Source organism: Synchiropus splendidus, chromosome 8 (assembly GCF_027744825.2).
Source record: "Synchiropus splendidus isolate RoL2022-P1 chromosome 8, RoL_Sspl_1.0, whole genome shotgun sequence".
In the NCBI taxonomy this organism is placed as follows: Eukaryota; Metazoa; Chordata; class Actinopteri; order Syngnathiformes; family Callionymidae; genus Synchiropus; species Synchiropus splendidus.
In genome coordinates this window covers 25,600,797-25,621,309 of record NC_071341.1, presented here as the reverse complement: position 1 = coordinate 25,621,309, position 20,513 = coordinate 25,600,797, and the positions used below count along the sequence as shown (strand labels likewise).

At 46.1% G+C, this 20,513-nt stretch overlaps 1 protein-coding gene across 15 annotated transcripts in view; it reads right to left on the bottom strand.

Moving 5' to 3' along the window:
• The window catches only part of kirrel3b (kirre like nephrin family adhesion molecule 3b), a 142,584-nt gene that overhangs the window by 7,004 nt on the left and 115,067 nt on the right, over positions 1 to 20,513 (bottom strand). For 2 of the 15 annotated variants that reach the window (XM_053873595.1, XM_053873599.1), the window contains exons 7-16: positions 20,305 to 20,410; positions 14,083 to 14,231; positions 13,752 to 13,879; positions 13,118 to 13,244; positions 7,147 to 7,247; positions 4,140 to 4,350; positions 3,163 to 3,270; positions 1,670 to 1,753; positions 1,326 to 1,441; positions 571 to 660 (exon numbers count right to left, since the gene is read on the bottom strand). In XM_053873595.1, the coding sequence (XP_053729570.1) occupies positions 571 to 660; positions 1,326 to 1,441; positions 1,670 to 1,753; positions 3,163 to 3,270; positions 4,140 to 4,350; positions 7,147 to 7,247; positions 13,118 to 13,244; positions 13,752 to 13,879; positions 14,083 to 14,231; positions 20,305 to 20,410 (1,220 nt within the window). The remainder of the gene's footprint in view (positions 1 to 570; positions 661 to 1,325; positions 1,442 to 1,669; positions 1,754 to 3,162; positions 3,271 to 4,139; positions 4,351 to 7,146; positions 7,248 to 13,117; positions 13,245 to 13,751; positions 13,880 to 14,082; positions 14,232 to 20,304; positions 20,411 to 20,513) is intronic. The other 13 variants (XM_053873596.1, XM_053873602.1, XM_053873598.1 and 10 more) reach the window with 11 other exon arrangements.

Genomic DNA, 20,513 nt, shown 5'->3' with positions numbered 1-20,513 from the left:
CTCTGGGTGGCAAGAGACTGAATGTGGTGCCAGCACCCCTCTAAATTGGTGGAGGTGTTCAAGGATGAAGGACCTCACTCATAAAGACGCACATCTATACTCTATTTTTTTTAGTCTATAAAAAAAAAAATCTTTAAAAAAATGGTGTTTTATTATTAAAAAAGAAACATGCAACACAGAGTGCATGATCTCTAAATTCTACGGCGCAAACCAGTCAAAAATCTGGGGAGCAAAAGGGGAAGAAATGGTAGCCACATGGGATGAATCCAGTAAATAAGCCGCCAACACATCAACAAGTACTTAATGGGACACATAAAGACTGAGCTCCAGGGGCAATACGCCTCTAATTTCTTCAACCACCTTTGATGAGAGATTAATTGATAGAATTAGACCTGGTGGAGTCATTTCGCCTCAGGAACTCATCCATGGAAATGAAGAGTAAAGCAGGACCAACGCATTCCTGCTATTTTGGACCCACAGCGACCGACCGTTTTGCCCCACAGGCATTTCTCGGTGCACCTCTTCTACCCGGCTGCTGTCTTCAACGCTGCTACTGCTCATGAATCCTACCTTAATGTGCTGGTATTCTTTCTCCTCCTCTTGCAAAACCTCCAGCTGCTTGAGAACAGACTCCTGTTGGAACTCTCCCCGTTCAACCTGCTTAAGAATCAAGGAGAAAAAAAAAAAAAAGTCTTAGCTTACAAACCTCATGTTCAGAGTAGATATCTTCGATGGAAACGTTTCGCTTTTATCACTCCTTTTAAAAATATCAGTCAGACGTATTTCACCTTCGCTCGGTGCTGGCAGCCAACATTAATAATGCATCTGTGGAAGTCTTTAGCTTGACAAAATGCAGATTTGTAAGCTAGCCAAGCTCATTTCCTGGCTCCAAGACATACTAGTATAATGAAAAAATGGTAATCTGAAACCTTTTACCACAAATAACCCAGCCCTGCGGCGAAGTGCATGATCACACTGGTGCAGCTCCAAAAAGAAAACTGTCGTAATGTGTCTCCAGGCAAGTTGATACACAAGTACACCCACTGTAGGATTAGCCAGGATGCATCAGCATCTCCATAGTAACAATATATTGGGGCCTGCATCATAATGACAAATATAGCCCCTGTCAATTGACAGCATCCCATATTCATACGCTTCTGTGCCTCATGCAGTGATTAAACCAAGCGGCCATGCCAGTAAAAATCCACGGCCTTTGTGAAGCTGTCAGTTTAGGTTGACGGGGAAATATCCAAATGTGTTATTTTGCTGGGATTTGCATCGGAAAAACAGGCAGGAGGAGGAAAGTATTGAAGCGAGACACTCACACTCACCATCAGTTGCTTCATGGAGGTGTGCTCTTCGTTCTCTCTTGCTGCGTTGTGGTCTTTGTGGACGATCTCCACGCGGATGTCGTTCTTTGCCGACACCACGCCTTTGAGATCTGCGAGACAGAAAGGCAAATACGGTTAAGGGAACACGACTTGGTTGATGTTGACAGACTCAGATTAGAGCTACGCGACAGAGCCAGCATATACACACCCCCCCCCGCCCACAGCAGTATTCATTATCACCAACAAATGACGCTATTTTCTGCGTGCATATGTCTCGCACAGACTTCCGCAGATGTCCGGGACAATACTAATGATACTGTCAGATAACAAAGTCTTACTTTCTGTTTTAATTTTGCTGGCAAGTTCTCTCTGGTGAGCACAGATGGAGACGGGCAGTGAGGGCATAACCAGGTGCGCTTCCTCTGCAGTGTACAGACAACAGACATGCTGAAGGGACCAGTAGGACACTTTGGTCAGCCGTCGCTAACTTGCTACATGGGTGGCTGGCTGCGAACGTGATGGAAGAACGTAGCCACACTGAAATGATCGTCTGGTCAAAAATGTCCATCTCCAGAGGTGATCTTGTTTTAGCTACTTTTTCCCACAAATCATTTATGGCACATTAAATAATCATCTTTCAAGGCGAGCTGAGGCAGAAGTTATCTCCTGACATCCACCTGAGAACAACAGTAAGAGCTAAACTGGCACCTTGGAATGGCTATTTGGAACTGTTTTTTTTTGTGTGTGTGTGTGTGTTTAGTCGACCAACTCTCACACGAACACGATTGCTAAAAGTGATGCATATTAAAATCAGTAAAATGCTATGGTGTGCGAGACACCACTGCAGAAATGGGTATCGCAATTACCGTAAATTCTAGACTATAGCGTGCAGCGGAATATTAGCCCTGCTTACTAAATGTAAGAAGGAAAACAGATCTTGTTCCTCCATAAGCCGCGGGTGCAGTGGTGCTCTCTGCTTCGTAGAAAGGCTCCAAAATGCACTTGTAAACTAGAAAACAGGCTCCAGCCTGGAGACGGACTCATGAAACACACTGGAATCATCGACTCCTCACATCTGTTATTGACATGAAACTGCTCCAAATGTGTCCCAAGCTCCGACACCACAGCTGCTCTGCGATCCCTCCAGGAGATCGGCTCTGAGGGCGGAGCTTTAAGGTCAATAACACGCCTGTGATGTCATCGCTTTGATGTGACCAGACTCAGTATTTTGGCAGCACGATGCACTTCAGCCAGTAAAAACCCATATATTAGCTGCAGGGTTGTGTCAGCAGCAGGGTTCAGACCGTGAGAAAAAAGTAGCAGTCTAGAAATTACGGCATACTTCTCTCATGTAAGGATTGGATTGAATATCTGCAAGTGAACTTTTGTGTTCAGTGTTGACATGGTTGAAAATCATGAGCTCTAATGGCTACTTGAATTTAGACGGTCTATACAGAGCAGATTATGTGCCATGCACACGTAAGTGAAGCTCGTGGCAATGCTAGGTGCCATAAATACCAAGTGACGGCTAAACACGAGTGAAACCTCATCGCGTGATTCTCGCCCTGTTTTCCTGTTGCGTGACACGTTGCCTGCGGCATCTCAGTTGAAAGCCTGGAAGATCCGCTTGACAGTGTTAGTCACTCAAAGAAAACAGTCTGGACGGACGCCATTCATCAGATGTCGCTACTTCCAGCTACACCAGTCGACTGGCAGATAAAATAGAGTCGGAAACGCGCTACAAGATTCACGTCTGAGCAAATGGACATTTTCAGTCAGGATGGGAAGCACATGCTGATGTGAGTGTGATGGCGAGGACAGGGAGACGTACTTCTCTGTGAGCGGGTGCAACAGAACGCTCCGATGGTGCCCATGAGGACAATGAAGGCCACAAAGGCTCCCACAGCGATGCCAATGATCACTGCCACAGGGAGCGTTTCTGCAAGAAGAAGTCAGTCTGTTATTCAAAATACATCCAGTCGCGCAGCGCGCGGACAGCAGCTACCCAAAAACATGAGCATCAAATTGCCTGAGGAAATGAAATTCATTCTGCCTTGGGAGCGGAGGTGTGGATAAATAATACAAATACATTCCAACAACTTAAGGGTTGTTCATTTCCACACAGGGGAATGATCCATATGCACCTTTCAACGTTTCATCAGCCCGTTTTAACGAAGACCTGACGAGGTTTGGTGTGTGACCTTGTAGCGTCTCTCCGCGCTAATGCAAAACAACACAGCGCCTCCTACACCATTAAAGCCCTTCTAATGTCTTCATTGATCAATGTCACTTTCACGTAAGCGGCTTATTATTTATGATTCGCGATAAGTGGATAGAAAACACAGCTTCCCTTTTGTTTCAGGGGAAAAGGTCACGGCATGAAAAATACCCACTTTACAGTGTGTTAATGGGCTGCTTTACATGAAGGAAGAAGGGGACACATTCTGGATGCAGCGTACCAGCGGGGTCGCCCAGTTCAAACGACCGGGGAGTTGCACTTGAGTTCACCCAGAAAACTCATTTGTGCAGTGTCACATATTTCTGGAGAGAAACCCGGCGGTAAAATCCCACTTTCAAGCAATTGTTTAGAAGCTCGCAGATGGAACGTCAGATACATAAATGTGGCGCCAGCGCTTCAGCCTCATGACATTTTAGCATGTTACCACGGGTTATACATATGAATGAAGAGCACTTTACCCTAAGTGGTACCTTGGAAATGAATCATCGCACAAAGGAATCCGCAAAACGCTAAGTCGAACACAATCACCACATGAAATCGAAAAAGGAGGAAGGTGGAACCTGTCGAACCTTGGCTCCCACCTTGTTCCTTCAGGCGAATGATCTCAGTGTCCGAGCCGAAACTGTTCCAGGCAGTGCAGTTGTAGATGGTCTGGAAGTCGGCTGGGACAATGTTACTCATGGTTAGTGTGGAGATGACTCCTTCCTCTGTGGTGACCGTCTCCACGGTGTAGCGGCCGGACGTTCCCGATTCAAGCACCGTCTCTTTCCACGACCAGGCCTGGGGCAATAATGCATGTTAAACATATTTTCCAGCAGTCTCACTTCATTAGTTGATACAGAACGAGGAAATTGGAGTATAATCTGAACATTACACTTAAATTTCCCATCCATCCATCTCATCTGTTGTTGGACACCCACTTCCTTCATCACTGACGTTTCGGTCGTGACGTCACATTTACAATATTTGATTTATCCACAATGTTTGTTTCTTTCTTTTTCTTTGATTGATAAATCACAACACATTAAACACACTGATATGCCAAATATTCTATTTTTCCCTGTGTTCATCCATCCAACTTATTCAAGGTGGGGTCGCAGAGGCAGCAGCCGGAGCCCAGAGGCCCAGACTGCCCTCTTTCCAGAAACCTCCTCCAGCTGTGTTGGGGAAATACAGCGTCCCCAGACCACTCCATAGACACGGTCTGTTCAACAACAGGGCCACGTGGTATACGTGCTCTGAGTACCTCCCATGGACGGCATGTGGGAGGCACTGAGCCTGGATGGCTGAGCTCCTCACCTTAGCTGTTTGGGAGAGTCTAAATTCGGGAAACTATTTTCAAACCTGCAATATTGCTTTTACGTTCAATACCAAAGGTTTTGGGTTGAACTGTGGAAAACACACATTTCAAAAATAAAAATAAAAATATGTAAGCTGACAGATAATGAAATGTACCATTTGACTGGAAGATGATTTGTAGCCATCCATGGACGGCTTATATCTAGGGATTCATCACAGTCTGTCAGTTCTCTCTGTTAATGGTTGTTCAGAGCCAGATTTTTCACGTCGCACTAGTGCAGATTGACTGAGGTGACGGATCACGGACGTCAGCAGCTGTGCTCAAACAGCCATGCAGAGAGAAAACCACTTGGAAAATACAGAAAAGTATGGCTGAAACTTCTTCAGATGGGAAAATATCTGCACAAATGAAAGAAATGGAACAGGCCTCTGTTCAACAGTAAAAGAAACAGAGCAGGTACGAGATCACCACATGAGATCCAACAATGTAGAGATGACCTGGGTTTCAGTGGCCCACAGATTTTACATTTATATGATTGCTGTAGCAATGCTTTCATGTGCCTCCAAAAAGTATCTTCGGAGATGTGAGGGACTGAATTTAAAGCAGTGAATTCCCGGCTGCGTGGCGTGTGAGTTTTTATTTCTGTGCTCAAATGGTCAAGGACAAGTCAGCCCCAAATATATCATTTAAACACCAGAAATGGGGTGAAATACGAACAATATGGTTTTGTGTCGCTCCCTCTCACTGCAATGGACTTTTGTGTCAAAGAGTGTCCGACACATTTACACATGAGGAGTTCATTTGAATGATGTTTTCCCTCCATATCTTCATGCCACAGGCAGTTCATCACAGGGGACCACATGGCTGGGGGAGCGGTTCTCACTGACTGACATGCAGGCCACATACAGCAAGGTCCTACATGAACCAGGTGAGATTATAAACCAAATAACAACACCATCTGCTCTTCACATCACACAACAGTTGGTTCAACTGAAACACGCAAAACTCCATTTGACACTTTAGGCATTAGAAAAAAGCTGAACCCATGTAAACACTATGTTGTTGTTAGTAGCTGGTGCTCAGCTGACCAGACATCTGCACTTCATGCTAAAATATACTTAGCTCTTCCTCCTTTCACCAGAGGAATTAGCTCGTAGCAATAATAAATGTCCCCCTCCCCGAAGTCCGACTGGAAAAGACAACAGATAAAGCCATGTTTCTTCATAATCCTTAGAGAGTGTTGCAATAAGGTGGAATGAATTAATGGCAGTAATATCTTCGAGACGTAAGCTCCTTTTGTTTGTGGACGGGCTCCATGACTCAGACACGTCTCAGCGGGAAAAGAATCAAGAAATACTGTTGATGTTTTGTGGCTTGGAAGTTATTTAAACTAAAGCTCTTTTAATGTCATGAAAAACCTCCCTGAACCAAAGCAAGCAGATGCTTTAGTTTGCTTTGGTTCAGGGAGGATTCCTCCATGTTTGTTGTTGTTGTTCTCATCCTAGCTGCCACGTGTCTGGTGCATCAGTGGGATCAGTGGAGCAGGAACTCCTGCACTGACACAGGTTCCCTGGTGTCTGGAGAGCACACTGTTCCATTAAGGTAAATTAAATATTTTTTGTTGTTGTTGTAATCAATGGTAATAATGTTGTCATGAATGAATCATAATCAACTCGTGAAAGTCCCGCCACTAATCTAGACATTTGAAATTCTTTTTCCATGTGTGGGCAGTACATAAGACACGCAGGCATTGTTTTTGCTCAAGACAAAGCTTGTCACTGACTCAACTGAACGGCTGATAGCGTCTCACCGACAAACAACACAGCGAAATTGGACCAGGTTCAGGAATATTTAATTGGTCTTCAGCCGCGTGCCGTTTGCTCACTCGACCAAAAAGGCTGGGAGCCACTCGGGTTATAAATTATCCACAGAGTCTGGTTCTCCAGCCGCAGCCACAGACCTGCCCCTCCTGCCCACCGCTGCACCCAAGAGGCTCCACGCCGAGAGATTGTTTGGCTGCAGCAGCCATTAATTTCATGCAAAACAGTCGACTTGTTACGCGGCCGCGGCTGAGCCGGAGGAGCAGACTGCACGGATGTGTGGTTGATGACCAGAGTGACCCAAAGGTTCACTGAAGGAACGGGAGTATCTCATGTTGTCTGCAGGTGAGTGAACAGCAGAGGCACTGGAAACATGAAGATTTTCCCACCAGCACAACAAATGCACCAACAAACTCAAAGATGTTTGTATGATCTCTGTACCGAATCAATACTCACAATGCGATCTGGAGGTGGTGTACTGCGAATAAAACATTTGATTTGTCCTTTCTCTCCGTGCAGAGCTTGCTGCGTCTGTGTGCTGGAGATGGTGGGTGGCCCTGAATAGAACAAAACAAAACAAAAGTTTAAGCATGAGTCACAGCAGCTGAATAATGACACTTGAGTCAGAGGTCGAATGTAACACTTCCGCCCAGTCGGTCCGGAAACAGAGCCCTGACACCTGTGTGACAAACACGACCAGTGAAGAACACAGCTGGGATGAAGTCACGGCCTTTAACTGGGAGTCTCGGGTTTCATTTTTAGGTGTATTGCCGCGCTCTGTTCCCCAAGCCTGATATGATCATTGTTGGGAATTGCGCGAGCGGCTCTTTGAAGCATAATCAGAGCTGCGCACATGGAAGGAAGAAAATGCCACCATGGGGAGATAACACACTTGTCACAGTGTTTCACCTCACCGCTTCCCCAGCGATGGAATTGACCTCTAAAAAGCACAGGAGTCTCGCCGGTTTGCCACAGAAATAAATAAATAAATCAAAGGATCAAGATAAAAATCGACACTTCACGGTAATCACTGGGCACATTTGCCGCAGGACGCGCTCCACGGGGGCTCAGACTGTGAGGCAGCATGTGTTAAACCGTGATCAGGCGGAGAGCTTCGCTGGAAAGGCCAGCGCCACCTAAACGACTGGTCTGCCGGCCATCTGGTCCGGGGGCTGTTCGCACCAGGTGACGACTCACATGTGAGCGCAAGATGGCTTGTAACCCACATTTGTTTGACGTGGACAAACCAGAACATTGCATCCGTCTGCACAGGACGCAGGACGTACAGGATGCTTTCCCCCAAAAAATATTAACCACAGTCATCCTGGAGTCAATTCCACACAGCATGGACGTGGGGATTCTGGGAGGTGTCCCACACTTGGCAGCCATCGCTAACACCAGTGGCACTTCAAGATAAAGGTGGTAGTGAGGGTGTGGAACTGGCACGGCGGCCAGCCGAGCGTCGTCGTGATTAGTAGGACAAGTTGCGTCACTAACAACTTCCCCCGAACTCCTGCTCTCTGCCATCACCGAGATGATACATAATTGCAGTTTATTACCTGTCTCTTATTAAAATAAATTAGCATTTTAATGAGGCTTTGCCAGATGGCATCTTGGTGCGCGACTGGAAGAGGCTGGAAGGCTGCTCCTCACGCAGCATCGCCGCAGTTTAAGGAGAAACATATTCAGTGTTTCTTCACTTTTCTTCCACTGGTTTATCAGAACGAAATAGCTTCCTCTGATGTAGACGTTGGTGAGTGTGATGAGCGTGATCTATATGGTGATTAGGAAATGAAAGGTATGAGTTGGGAACGCGCTCAGACTCTAAACGCAGCGCCAGATCAATTGCTCGCCGGCAGTAAGCGGCTCCTGCTTGCGGCTGCTGGATCTATTCTATGGATCAGAGCTGCAAATGAGGAATATAATTAGATCGGTTTATCTCACTGACTCAGGTTGAAAGTTAGTGCTGCGTGTTTGTGCGTGTTGTTTGGGCTGTCAAGAGCACCAACTTGTGGGTGGCACACCGCAGCATCGGCGGCAGGGGAGGTCATCAAAACCTCGAGTGCAATGTTTCATTCCCTCATTTGAGGAGGTGTTACAGTAAGTGTTTAGTGGACATCGCAGTGTGACTGCGCAATGCCAGTGTAGGTGTCAGAGGACAAGTGCTTTGCTTTCCTGAAATAAGGCATTTGTTGTCGGACATTTCATGCAGGCGACTGCAGCTCTGCTGACAGATAAAAGTGTTTGTTTAAGGAAGGACAAAGCCAATACAGGATCCAGTGGAGGCTCCATCGTGGGCTCAAAATACCCCCTAAAGCCTTGCTAAAGGGCAAGCGCAGGTTCCTTTGAAAATAAGTTTGAAGTGTGATTCTTTTATCAGAGGATGTCTATGTCTACATCACTTGTTTAATTCAGCAACGCAGTTCTGACATTTCTAAACTGCAACCACTGATGTTTAATATGAGTCTGCTTTTCACCCTTTGCTTCTCTTGACTTAGAGCGTATAGGAGTCGCTGTGCTCCCTGAGTCAGTCAGCGCTGCTCTCCAGTTGGAACCTTTGGAATACACAGCCTGTAAAGACTAGTCATTCACACACAGCTCCCACAGATGTGGAGTAAAGATCTTCAGCACCAAGGACAGCGCACTTTTCTTCTCCACCAACAGACCTACTCGTTCGGAGTAAGTACAAATGGGTGCGCGCGGAAGTAGGGTGGAATATGGTGGCTTTTCAAGCAAGGTCAGACAACTACGTACAAAAGATGACTCATTTTAGGAGACGTGCAACATGAATACTTGCACTTTACATAGCACTTTAGAAAGCTGGTTCTGACAACTGGACATACAAGTAGACACATTCAACACTTCTGTTTTCCACTGAACGTTCACTAACACGTCCATATAGATGGATGTAGGAGCCACTTCTCCAAATCACATGCATATGTTGTGATGGCGTCGGTTGTAAAAGGACGGCAGGCACCACAGCTGCGCTGGATGTCTCATTATTGAACTTTCCAAACATTTCACTCAGGCAGCTATCGACTGACCAGCTTTTGTGCCTTCACATTATGCACCTCTGTACCATACTGACTACATTTGAGGGAAACTTTCACCTTCAGCAACTGGAGAACTACTAACAATGCACCCTTGAATAAAATATGTTTGCAGCATCTGAGCCGAGTCCAGACGTTGCCGAGCACAAGAGGAAGAACCTGAGTTGAACTCGTCTATGACTATTTTATCTCCACAGCGCTGCATCGTCTTGGATTTTTGGCACCTTTTAAGAGTGCAGTCACTAGACACCTGCTGTCTAATTAAATAAGCGCACGGAAGTTGTCTAGAGAATGTTAAAAATAAATACATGGAAAGAATTAATGGAAGACTGTGGATGGATTTTCAGCCTCTCACAAACATAACAATGTTCATGGCGATTTGTTTTGAGCACTCGGTGGCACAGGGGTCGTTTTAATGAAAGACTTAGCCATATATTCAGGTAGGAAATACTAGGAGGAGCTATTGAGACGCTCCATAAAAGGTGAGAGGTAGGACATCACAAATGACTGTTGAGCTGGTCTCCATTGGACCCAAGTCAAGTGACTGACTAGTGTCCAAACAAGAAGACAGATACAGCTCCCACATAGCGACAGTTGACGTGAGTCGATTTGAGTGAGAAACATTGGTCTTCCGTGCAACTGCGGTCCAACTCGTGACAAACGGGTGATAAATGGGTATGAAGAGAGGTTGACATGATGGGCGGTGTTTTGAAATAAAGATCATCAATAACTAAAAGGCTCCTCACCTTCTCACAACCTTGGCTGAATGCTACCTCCTCAATGCTGCTTCCTTGTTTTGAACTCATGAGTTATGTTCCGCTGCAGCCTTTGTGTGAAATCTGTGTGAAAGTGTGTGTTGACAAACTCTGGCTTGGAATCCATCCATCCACACGTCGATCAATATGCTGCCTTTTAAAGGAAAATGCAGATAGGTCCGCGTAATTTCACTGCAACATTATTCTCAAGGGATTGAGGAATATGTTTCACAAACAGTGGAACAGCACACACACACGGAAAGCCCTGTCCAGCTTGTTGGCTGGCCCTCTTGAATCGCAGCACTGAATAATGGCACGCACGGACATGCGCGTCATGTGAGTCTTACGGCAGTAGAAGCTCATCAGAAACGCCGACAGGGTTTTAATTCTAAACGTTTGACTGGGGAAAGCAATACGCATCCAAGAGTGGTTTCCGCCTTCCCTGCTATCAGTTTGATTATAATTCAATTACTATCTTCCCAGAGGAGAACAGGAATCCTCATGTCTACGTGGCCTTTTCTCAGCGGGACACTGCAGTAAACAGAGGACGACGGATGGGATGACAAATTATAAACCCATGCAACTTTAATGGAGAAATTACAGGACGGCGCACAGAAGTGCAGGGAAGAACAAACAGGACGGAGACGGTGATGGGAGAGAATTCTGCCGTCAGGGGTGTCACCCCCCAAAACGTGGTCATCCGTTACGTCAGCTCCCCCGTGTCGGACCCAGTTGAGGACTGCTGACTGTCATGACGCGGTAAGAAGCGCGGCTGTAATGGTGACAGACGACAATCAACGAGGCTCCGCAAAGAGGCTACTCAAACACAACCACCCCGACCGCACTGTTTACACTTTGCCAGGTCTGACAGGCCCATTTGCCTCAAGGACCGAGTAAGAGGTTACTTAAGATTCCCTGCGTGGTTTGGGAAAAAAAAGAGAGATGCGTTTCAATTATTCAAAGGGGTAAAAGTTAGGAGTCTCTCGAATGTCAAATCCAGACGCAGGCAGGGTTGAAGTATACGTTGAGAGAAGTACATCAGTAAATGAAACACTCCGAGGTGCCGGGCACTTGCTTGACTGACACTCACAGTCGCTGAATAAACATCAGCCTTATGTTGGCTCGCTAAATATTCTCCAAATACATTCATATCTTACATATGAAGCAGAGGCATCAGCACTGGCAGAAAGCACAGCGGTTCATATTCCATGATTCGTGGGCCACGTTTCCTCTTGTCTGAGTAATGTGTTTCTTTCCAAAACAGAGTTAAGTAGGTCATGTGACAGCACGCACCAGTGATTTCATTTTTCACGTCTGATCTCCATAGATCTGACCTCAAAGACGCACAGCAGCGCTTTAATTGAGACCATTCTCTAATTGTTTTCAGCTCAATTAGCCTCTCAACTGCACTTAAAGCAGGGAAAACACCAACAGGCTCCAAGTGCCGTGAATATAAAGGAGGGCACTTTTAACCAGGGCTGCCAGCAGAACACGCCAGGGACCTTCTGAGTACCTCTCCCCGTTTAACTTTAGTCTGAGGATTGAAACTTGTGATGTGATAAAATATTCTGGCCACGATCCGCCGCTGAAATAACCACATGAAAAAGAAATGAAAGAGTCCATTTTGGATTGAAGGAAAGCGACGTGGATGTAACGTCTTTGTGTGCAGTTTTGAAGGAATAGATATTTGATAAAGTGCCGCTAACTTGGTAATGATTTTCTGCTTCCAGTGAAGTGTGGTGAATATCCATCCACACTCCCTTAATGGGACATCATGACCCCGTCACAGGGCAATCTACGGTCGCCATTTCAGTCAGAGAGTGTCTGAAGAACAAAACAAAAGCTCTTTGACTGCATGGTGAACAACAGGCGAATTCCACGTCCCCCTTGCATGGTATGAACTGGACCACTGTCTGACAGGGCACAGGTTTGATCTCATGCTACAGGGAACAGTAGCAGCTCACCTCCTGTGATACGCAACTCAATTGTCTGAATCTGAGAAAAAACAGGAAAACTTCAGGCACAGTTCACATTCTGCTTTGCATCTTAATTCCCACCACATGAATAGACGCATCAGCATCATGCTGCCACGGCTCTCGCTCCGGTTTTGTTTTTGAAGCCATGTTGCTTTTCACATGGAATCGAGGAAAATGAGAGGCACGTCGATCCCGCCACTCAGAACCTCTGCCACGTTCATGCCAGCTCCCGGAATATCAAGCGCTGATAATGAAGTCATTTGTTTGAGAGTTGCCAGGTCTCCCACCAGGACTCGTATTCATTAGTCACTCGGTTCACTCGAATACCATTTACATGTAAGTGTGTGTTTCAGAAATGTTGAAGCAGCTCATGAGAAGCACGAGATGGATATTCCTTTCATTTCAAGTTATTGCGAGCATAGTCTAACGGATACATACCTATGGTCTCCATCTTGCACTGCGCCTTGATCACACAGTCAAAATCAATTCATCATTTCACTCAACTTCATTTTGACCCGAAGGTGAATGAATGCTGCTGAACTTTAGTCCCACTTTAATGAGCATCCTTGACGTGTCATTTGTGGTGCCAGTGGTGAACGCTGTCCCAGCCATGCTACCATTGGATGAGAAAACAAGCCAGACATACCGTTGACGGTCAGCGACACCTCCTTCTCTCCTGCTCCGACTCGTGGCACCACAGCGCGGCAAACGTATTTCCCTGCATCCTCTTGTCTCACTGACTTCAGTGTGAGGAGGTTTTCGTTGCTGAGAACCTTCAAAACAATGAAAACAATAATATGAGACATCAACAGGACAGTGGCGGCACACAAGACAGCTCTCCTCAATTATATAAATCCAGGTCAAGGTTACGGTCAAGGCCAATTTCACTTATATGGCACATTTCCACATCAAGTGCCACACAAAGTTCTTTACACACAACAATAAAAGAAGTGTACAATTGCCAATACAGAAGGAGCAGGACTAAAATAGGCATTTAATACATGTTGGATACAAATGCATGCAAAGAAAAACATGAAATAAAAGCCATTCAGGTTCTGGACTCGGCAGGATTGACTTTGGCCCGTAACCATGGTCATATAAAAATGAGTTTGGAATTCTTGTTTGGCTCAAGACATGCACCATTGTGTACTGGGAATTTGTCACCACAAAATGTTAACAAACTAATTGATGGTGGTCTGAATGGAATGACTTTAGCAGCCCGTCACGTGTCAGTCAGGCGTGCGAGGAAAAAAGAAAGAATCCAATAAGAAAGCACGCACCACTCCAGAGCCTCTTTTCATCCACACGATTGTAAGAGAGGGATTCCCTGTCCAGGCACAGTTAAAAACAGCATCTGATCCGAGGTCCACCTGAAGAGACTGAGGCTCCGCCGCCATTCGAGGACCGACTGTTGAGAGAAGGATTCCAAGACAGAGATGTATATGAAGCATGTCACAGCCCTTTTATAGTAACACTCGTCTCAATGTCAAACAACAATTTTAACAAGATGATAATTGCGTTTAAGTCACTTCAGTGGGCATTAAGAGACTGCTGTTGACCTGGAATCAGTTGGATAAGATGCAGTTTTTGCTGAGGTAAAAGCTCACTCACAGTAGACATCGACGTTCTGGCTGACGTTGGTGCTGCCCAGCTGGTTGGTGACCTCGCAGGACACAGGCTCCGTGAAGAAGGAGTGGTCCACGATGACCTCATAGGTGTCGCCCGACACCTCCTTTATTATACTGCCTCCTTTGGCCCATCTGATTCGAAGCGTTGAAAAGGAGAGAGACATTGAAAAATGAATGGAAGTTGGGGGGAAAAAAGTATGACAGATTTTCTTTTTTTGGCGAGTAAGTCATTTTACGAAGCTATGGGTGCTGGCTTCAGCATCTTAGTGTGGCAGTGCTCCGTACTGTGACAAGCTCCCTGGTGACTCGGAGCAGACATCGCATTCCTCATTATGCCAGGAGGAGAGCGCCAACAAAGAAAAGCAAATCACACAATGACAAATAGGACGCCCCCCCCCTCCTTTGACAACATTCTTTGGCTTGCAGTGAATCCTGCCGACTGATGTGAATAGAGTGCGGCCGAGTCACATACGGAATACGAAGGGCTGCATCTGCGTGTGAGCGATGGTTCGTGATGTCACTTGTGCGGACTACTTTTAACACAGACCCATTCATAAAAGTGAAGGCGAGCCATTGCTTATTGCGAGCAGATGGAGAGAAACAGGGATATTACCTGACCTCTGCCCTGGCTATGGCAAGACAGAGGGCTCATTTGTTTCCCTTGACTAAGAGGCAGATTTGCGTGTTCACACAGGAGTGGAGCAGAAACGTCCCCAGACTTGATCAGAATTTCTTTGAGCAGAAGCTTCTATTTGGTGTGATTTGAATGCATGAACTGCAAGAGAAAGCTCATTATTCAGACAGGGTTATCTGTCTGGCCTCTACCGTGTCAAGTGTGCTTTAGAGCAGGTAACCACTCGTCTCCGCTCATCACACTGATGTTTCCCTGTGAAAAATAAGTGCAGAGAACCTTCTCAGCAACAAGCCACGGTCCTGTACCTGGTGAAAACCCGACTGCGTCTCAGCACTGGTGCCATTAAATATGAGTCGCATCAAGAGTTTCAGATCAGGACGGTCACTCTGCAATGGCGGTTATCATCATTAGCACAATATGACGGCGGCCATTCCAGAGCGGAAGACGCTGGCCGGTGATTGGGAATCGCCGCACTAGACTACAAATCTTCCAGTGAAATGAAGGTTGGCAGAAGTGGTGCCAGTAGAGCCAGTCAGCTCCAGCTGCAGTGTCGTCCATGTGTGACACCGCAGCTCCTCAGGCCGCCAGTATAACAGCCCATGCCTCCTGGCTTCCCTCTCCACTGCTGCCCAGCAAACACTCCATTCTGCCTCAGCATCATTATTTACTCTGGGAAACACAGTGTTTCAAATCTTAATGAAGTGCCAGAAATCAACCGGCTCCAGCTTCACGTAGTCGTCCGGATGGACATGAATAACAAACTTTTCTACACTTATTTTACAAACCCGTATCCCTGAATTTGCTCTACGTGGAAGCTCTGTCCATTTCTTCGTAAGAGAAGAGCAAAAAAATCAAGTGAATAATTGGACCTTCTCACAATAATTGTGACCAAGTAGGTGGTCATTCGTGATGGGCCAGTGAGGCTTCATGAAACAGTGTCCTCATTCTCAGAGTCCACTAGATGGCGCACTATGCACAAAAAGTTTGGGATTTGAACAGCCATTTCAATGAAAACTCACGCAGGTGGTGCTGAAAACCAACAGCGCCACCTGCTGAGCTGTAAAAATAAGGACACTGTTTCATGAAGCCTCATCTGCCCATCACTGGTGGTCAGCATGTTGTGACTATGGGATTTCCGAACATGTCTTTAATGAGCATGTTTCCCCAAAGTCCGTTGAACAATGGAGTTCTGGCTTAGACTGTTGGTTTTCAACACTAAACAATGGAAACTGACAAATGGATCAATATTATTATTACTGGGAATGAAAACTGGGAACCGTCTCTCAGGTGTGGAGAGAATTTCAGCGTGCAGCGCTGGCGCAGAGCAGGTTGATGGGACTGTCGCTTCTATTGACAAATGGCCAGGTGTGATCCCTGAATACACTTGCACCAAGGTAACGCAAACATCTGCTTTACCCCCGGGAGGTCAGCGAGTCTGCAATGTGCTCCCTCACTGTCTGACTCACGGCTGTTATCTATTCAGGGATTTGCCTCAGAAAACAGACAAGAATCCTGAGTGCTCAAGTGTGTAAACCCCCGACACGTACAAGATGTTACTGTGTCTGAAAGGGAGTGTGAACCAACACGGCTAAACGGGTTATCATTTAATACAGTGGAAGAGGAAAGAGAGGAGCCGCTGTGTGGCGTGTCTATTCAATCTGACTCACTTGTGTCGCGACTCTGTCAAAGTCTGTTTCCACCCCCACGTTGGAATTAAAGAAAATACATACAATTAAAGAGGGAAAAACGAGCGAGAGAGCGGGACACGTTTGGCAAACCTGCACGCACGATATTAACATTTAACTGCAAATATTAACGCGTACTGCTGCTGCTGCTGCTATGAAAACAACTGCTGATAATGATTTCACTACCAAACAGCCGCACGCTGTCATTTGAATAAAAGTCTGACATTGTTTTAGCTGGATACTTTGTGCATTTTTTAATGAGCCTATTCACTCACAGGCGAGCAGGCATGTGTTAATGAGCATTAATTAACTTTTTGTGTGCAGCCATGATTAACACACCGCAGTGTCAGGCACGGCGCACGTGCAGACTTGGCTGTGACGGATGTGGCGGGAAGAGCGCGAGTCCAATCCCCACATGGCATCCTGATGTGCCGTCACTTTTCTTCATGTCAAGCCAACTTCTTTTCTTCAACAATTCCAGAGTAGAAATAAAATGCAAGGGGGATTAGAGGTGGAGAGGCGGGGAATGGAGCGGCACTTGCTTTCCACGCGGCGTCTGCGTGCACTCGCAGACGGGGGACCTGCTTTGCTTTGTTTGTTATTCTCCCCCTGCTCTCCGGTGGCTTGGTGTTTGGATCTTGGAAACTCCTCTGTGTCTTCATCAGGGCTGGTTGAGCGACTGTGACGTATCCCAGTCAGCCCCTATAAGCAGTAATGAAGATGTTCTGACCCGTGCACCGCTCCCCCCAGACTCTCTGGATTCCCTAAATGCTGACGGTAAACAGATGCTCCGGCTTCCTTTACAGAATCAGCACCAAATACGTCCTCTGTTCCGACACGTGCTTTCACAGCAACGGCTCCAAAACGGATTCATCTGTTCCATCCAGTCGGGAGATTGAGAGTTTGAAAGTTTTGGCCTGATCCGATGATGCCACTTGTGTTGTTTTGGAGGCATTGACAGCCATGTTCATTTCACTTTACACAGACCTCTGCCAAGCAGCTCATTCCTTCCCTATTTTCATATTGACCCACATTTAAATTTAGGATCCATGTTTACCATTTGAATCCATATCATTCGTGTTAAATTTCTCAGTGGGACGGAGGGTGGGAGGAGCAACCCGGGTTGCGCCCACTACCAGGTTGAAACCCATCGAAAAGTCAAGCTGGTGCTTCAGTGTTGCAGTGCTAATGAGGCTTCATGAAACAGTGTGCTCGTTTTCAGAGCTGTCTACTCTAACTACTTGAGCAACCATTTCAATAAAACCTCACATCATTTTTAAAACAAGAGCGCCACCTACGGCACTCTAAAAATGAGGACACTGTTTCATGAAACCGCCCCTCACTATCTACAGGTTCCAGGTGGTAATTTGCAGTGATGGGCAGATGAGGCTTCATGAAACAGTGTCCTTATTTTCAGAACTCAACAGGTTGGTTCAAAATGAGGCGAGTTTTCATTGAAAGGATTGTTCAAATCCAAAACTCTTTGGGCAGAGTGCGCCATCTAGTGGGCTTTGAGAATGAGGACACTGTCTCATGAAGCCTTGTTGGCACATCACTCGTCATTTGGAAGACAGCCAACGTGGAACCATGTGGTCTCTGAATTATTATCATTAAAAATCTACTTCTTTACTTTCGCGAGTCATTGAGCTTACATTCTGACAAAGCCCAATTTCTCAATATGGATTCCTACCTGATCATTTGGCAATTTTATATGAACTTGATGGAAAAGCCAAAAGGGAGCGTGGTGCGATCCTTCAGTTGAACTCCTCGATTAGATTGGGATTGATCGAACCGGCGTGACAAACACCACAGACAATAGCCAGCGGATGACCCCGTTCCGCGCACTATTGCTCCAAATATCTTGATTTCCACTCTCAAGTGTCCATCGAATTGGAGGAAGTGACGCGGCGTGCATTGGAAATGGATGACTCTCCTGAGGAAGAAAAAGAGGCTCTCCTTCTCCGCGCCTCTCTGTCCTTGTGTTTTATCCGATCCTGGATAGAGGGAGAATATTAGCACTGAATAATGGCCCTGCGGTGCTTGACCAGCTTCCTGCACTCCTCTGTGATATTGCTCTCTGGAGGGTGAATTTGTGGGGGAACCTCCAAAGCCCAAGCCTTTCAAGAAACCATTACAGGGCCAAAAACCTGAATGCCAGTGGTGCATGGAAGTACGGAAGTGCTTCTATAAATTGCAGATAAATCTGGGCGGGAGACTGTGAAACTGCAGAACTGGCAGAGAGTGTAACCTTGAAGTATGGAAAGTTATTAGCACGCCTGGGTATTATATAATTGCACAATGAAGTGTGTGGAAGGGCGAGACGGAGGAAAGCAGTTCAAAGGAAATTTTAGAAAAGATAAAAAACCACGGGAGCTGGTCTGGGTCGCTGAGCGTGTGGTACCAACGCTAGATTTGTTGGGCTAAAAGACGTCTTTTTCTCACATGGCCACAAGTTAAAATGCTCCTTTGATGCGCTCAATGCAGAAAATCAGGTACATTTCACTCCCAGCTCAGTAATGAGTTTCTATTTCTTTCAGCAATTACTGGAATCTTGGTGTGGACAAAAAAGCAAGGCGATGTAGACAAACATGACTACACAACTCCTTATTACCTGAGTAACTGTAAAACCCAATTAACCTTCGACAACCTCGCAGCAACTCCTCAACATCCAAACCTGTCGTCTGGAGTTTGTCTTGTTCATGTGCCAGTGGGGCTGTGTTTCTCAGTGTGTGTGTGTGTGTGTGTGTGTCTGGCAATAGACCGCTAACCTGTCAGCGTGTTCTCTTTCTCTCACACAATGTCAGCTGGAATTAGCTCCCAGAACCCACAACCCGCCATTGTCGGGACAGGCGATAGACAAAGAGTGAAAGAGGGAATAGTTTTGTATTTTCCGCGGCTTGAATTCTCTTTTTTTCCTGTCTCAGCAGGTTGACAGACGTTGATAAATGGCCCCAAACAATTCGTCCAACCTGCCTCGCCAGTCCAGTCGCCTCAGGTACATCACAAGGATTTTCTTCTTGATCTACAGACGTGTGCAGAAACGACAGGCCGCGAGACCGTTTTTTGAAGACTAGCTTTCCGAATCCCATTGAGGTTATCATGATGTAACGTTTTGGGCTCACACGCGTAGTTATTATTTTAGTTTGCAATATATCTCCTGGACTGTTCTTTGTCACGCTACTAGAGGAAAAGTAATCTCATCTGCTATAGAGGATGACTGCTGTTACTCCCGGGAGAGGTGGGACTCACATTGATCTGGCCTCATAACAATAGCGGCCAAATCCCTCTGCAGGTGCGATAGACGTCCTGTCGCTGCTCTGCACCCTCACAATCAAATACAAACCTTGTTTTCCACTGTATCTCTGCCCCCCCAACCCTCCCCACTCCTCCTTGGGTTCATGTTCCAAAGGCCCGAAATCCATCACACAGGCAACATCTCACTTTTCCCACATGCGAGTGTGTTGTGTAACCATTACATTTCCTGGCGCCTTTCCACGATTACATGTCGGCCAATTCACTTTCACATCGATTTCAATCCTTCTTTTCTTTTATCAATCTTTCATCAAAAAAAAAAAAAAAATCAAATTCACTTTTGACAAATGACGTTGGTCTGGTGCTCCAGGGTTTCATGCCACTCACTGAGGTTCACTGTCTCCTCACTTCATCGACATTACACACTGTGAAACGTGACGTGAAACAAAGAGCCAAGAGTTTTGGTTGCTGTTTTTTGTAATATGATGCCAAATTACTGCTCAGGCTTCACAGAGAGAAACAACGTCGCCATTCCATCCATCACACGGAAGTTCAACAGGTCTGAGGAATCTTAAACCGTTCATGCAACTGATTCGGCCAATTTTCCTCTTGACCCAACCAGAAACCAACTTACCGGAACATGGTGACAGGAGGGTTGGCTTTGGCCGAACAGTGGAATCTGACAAGGTTTCCCTCCAGGACTGGTTGTGGTTCCACGGACAGATTGACAAGTGGCAGATCTACAGAAATAAGACACACACAAAACAATTCATGAATAAATATGATGGTACGGACCAATCATTGTCACCATCTTGCACAAACATTAGGTTGGTGAAAATAAAG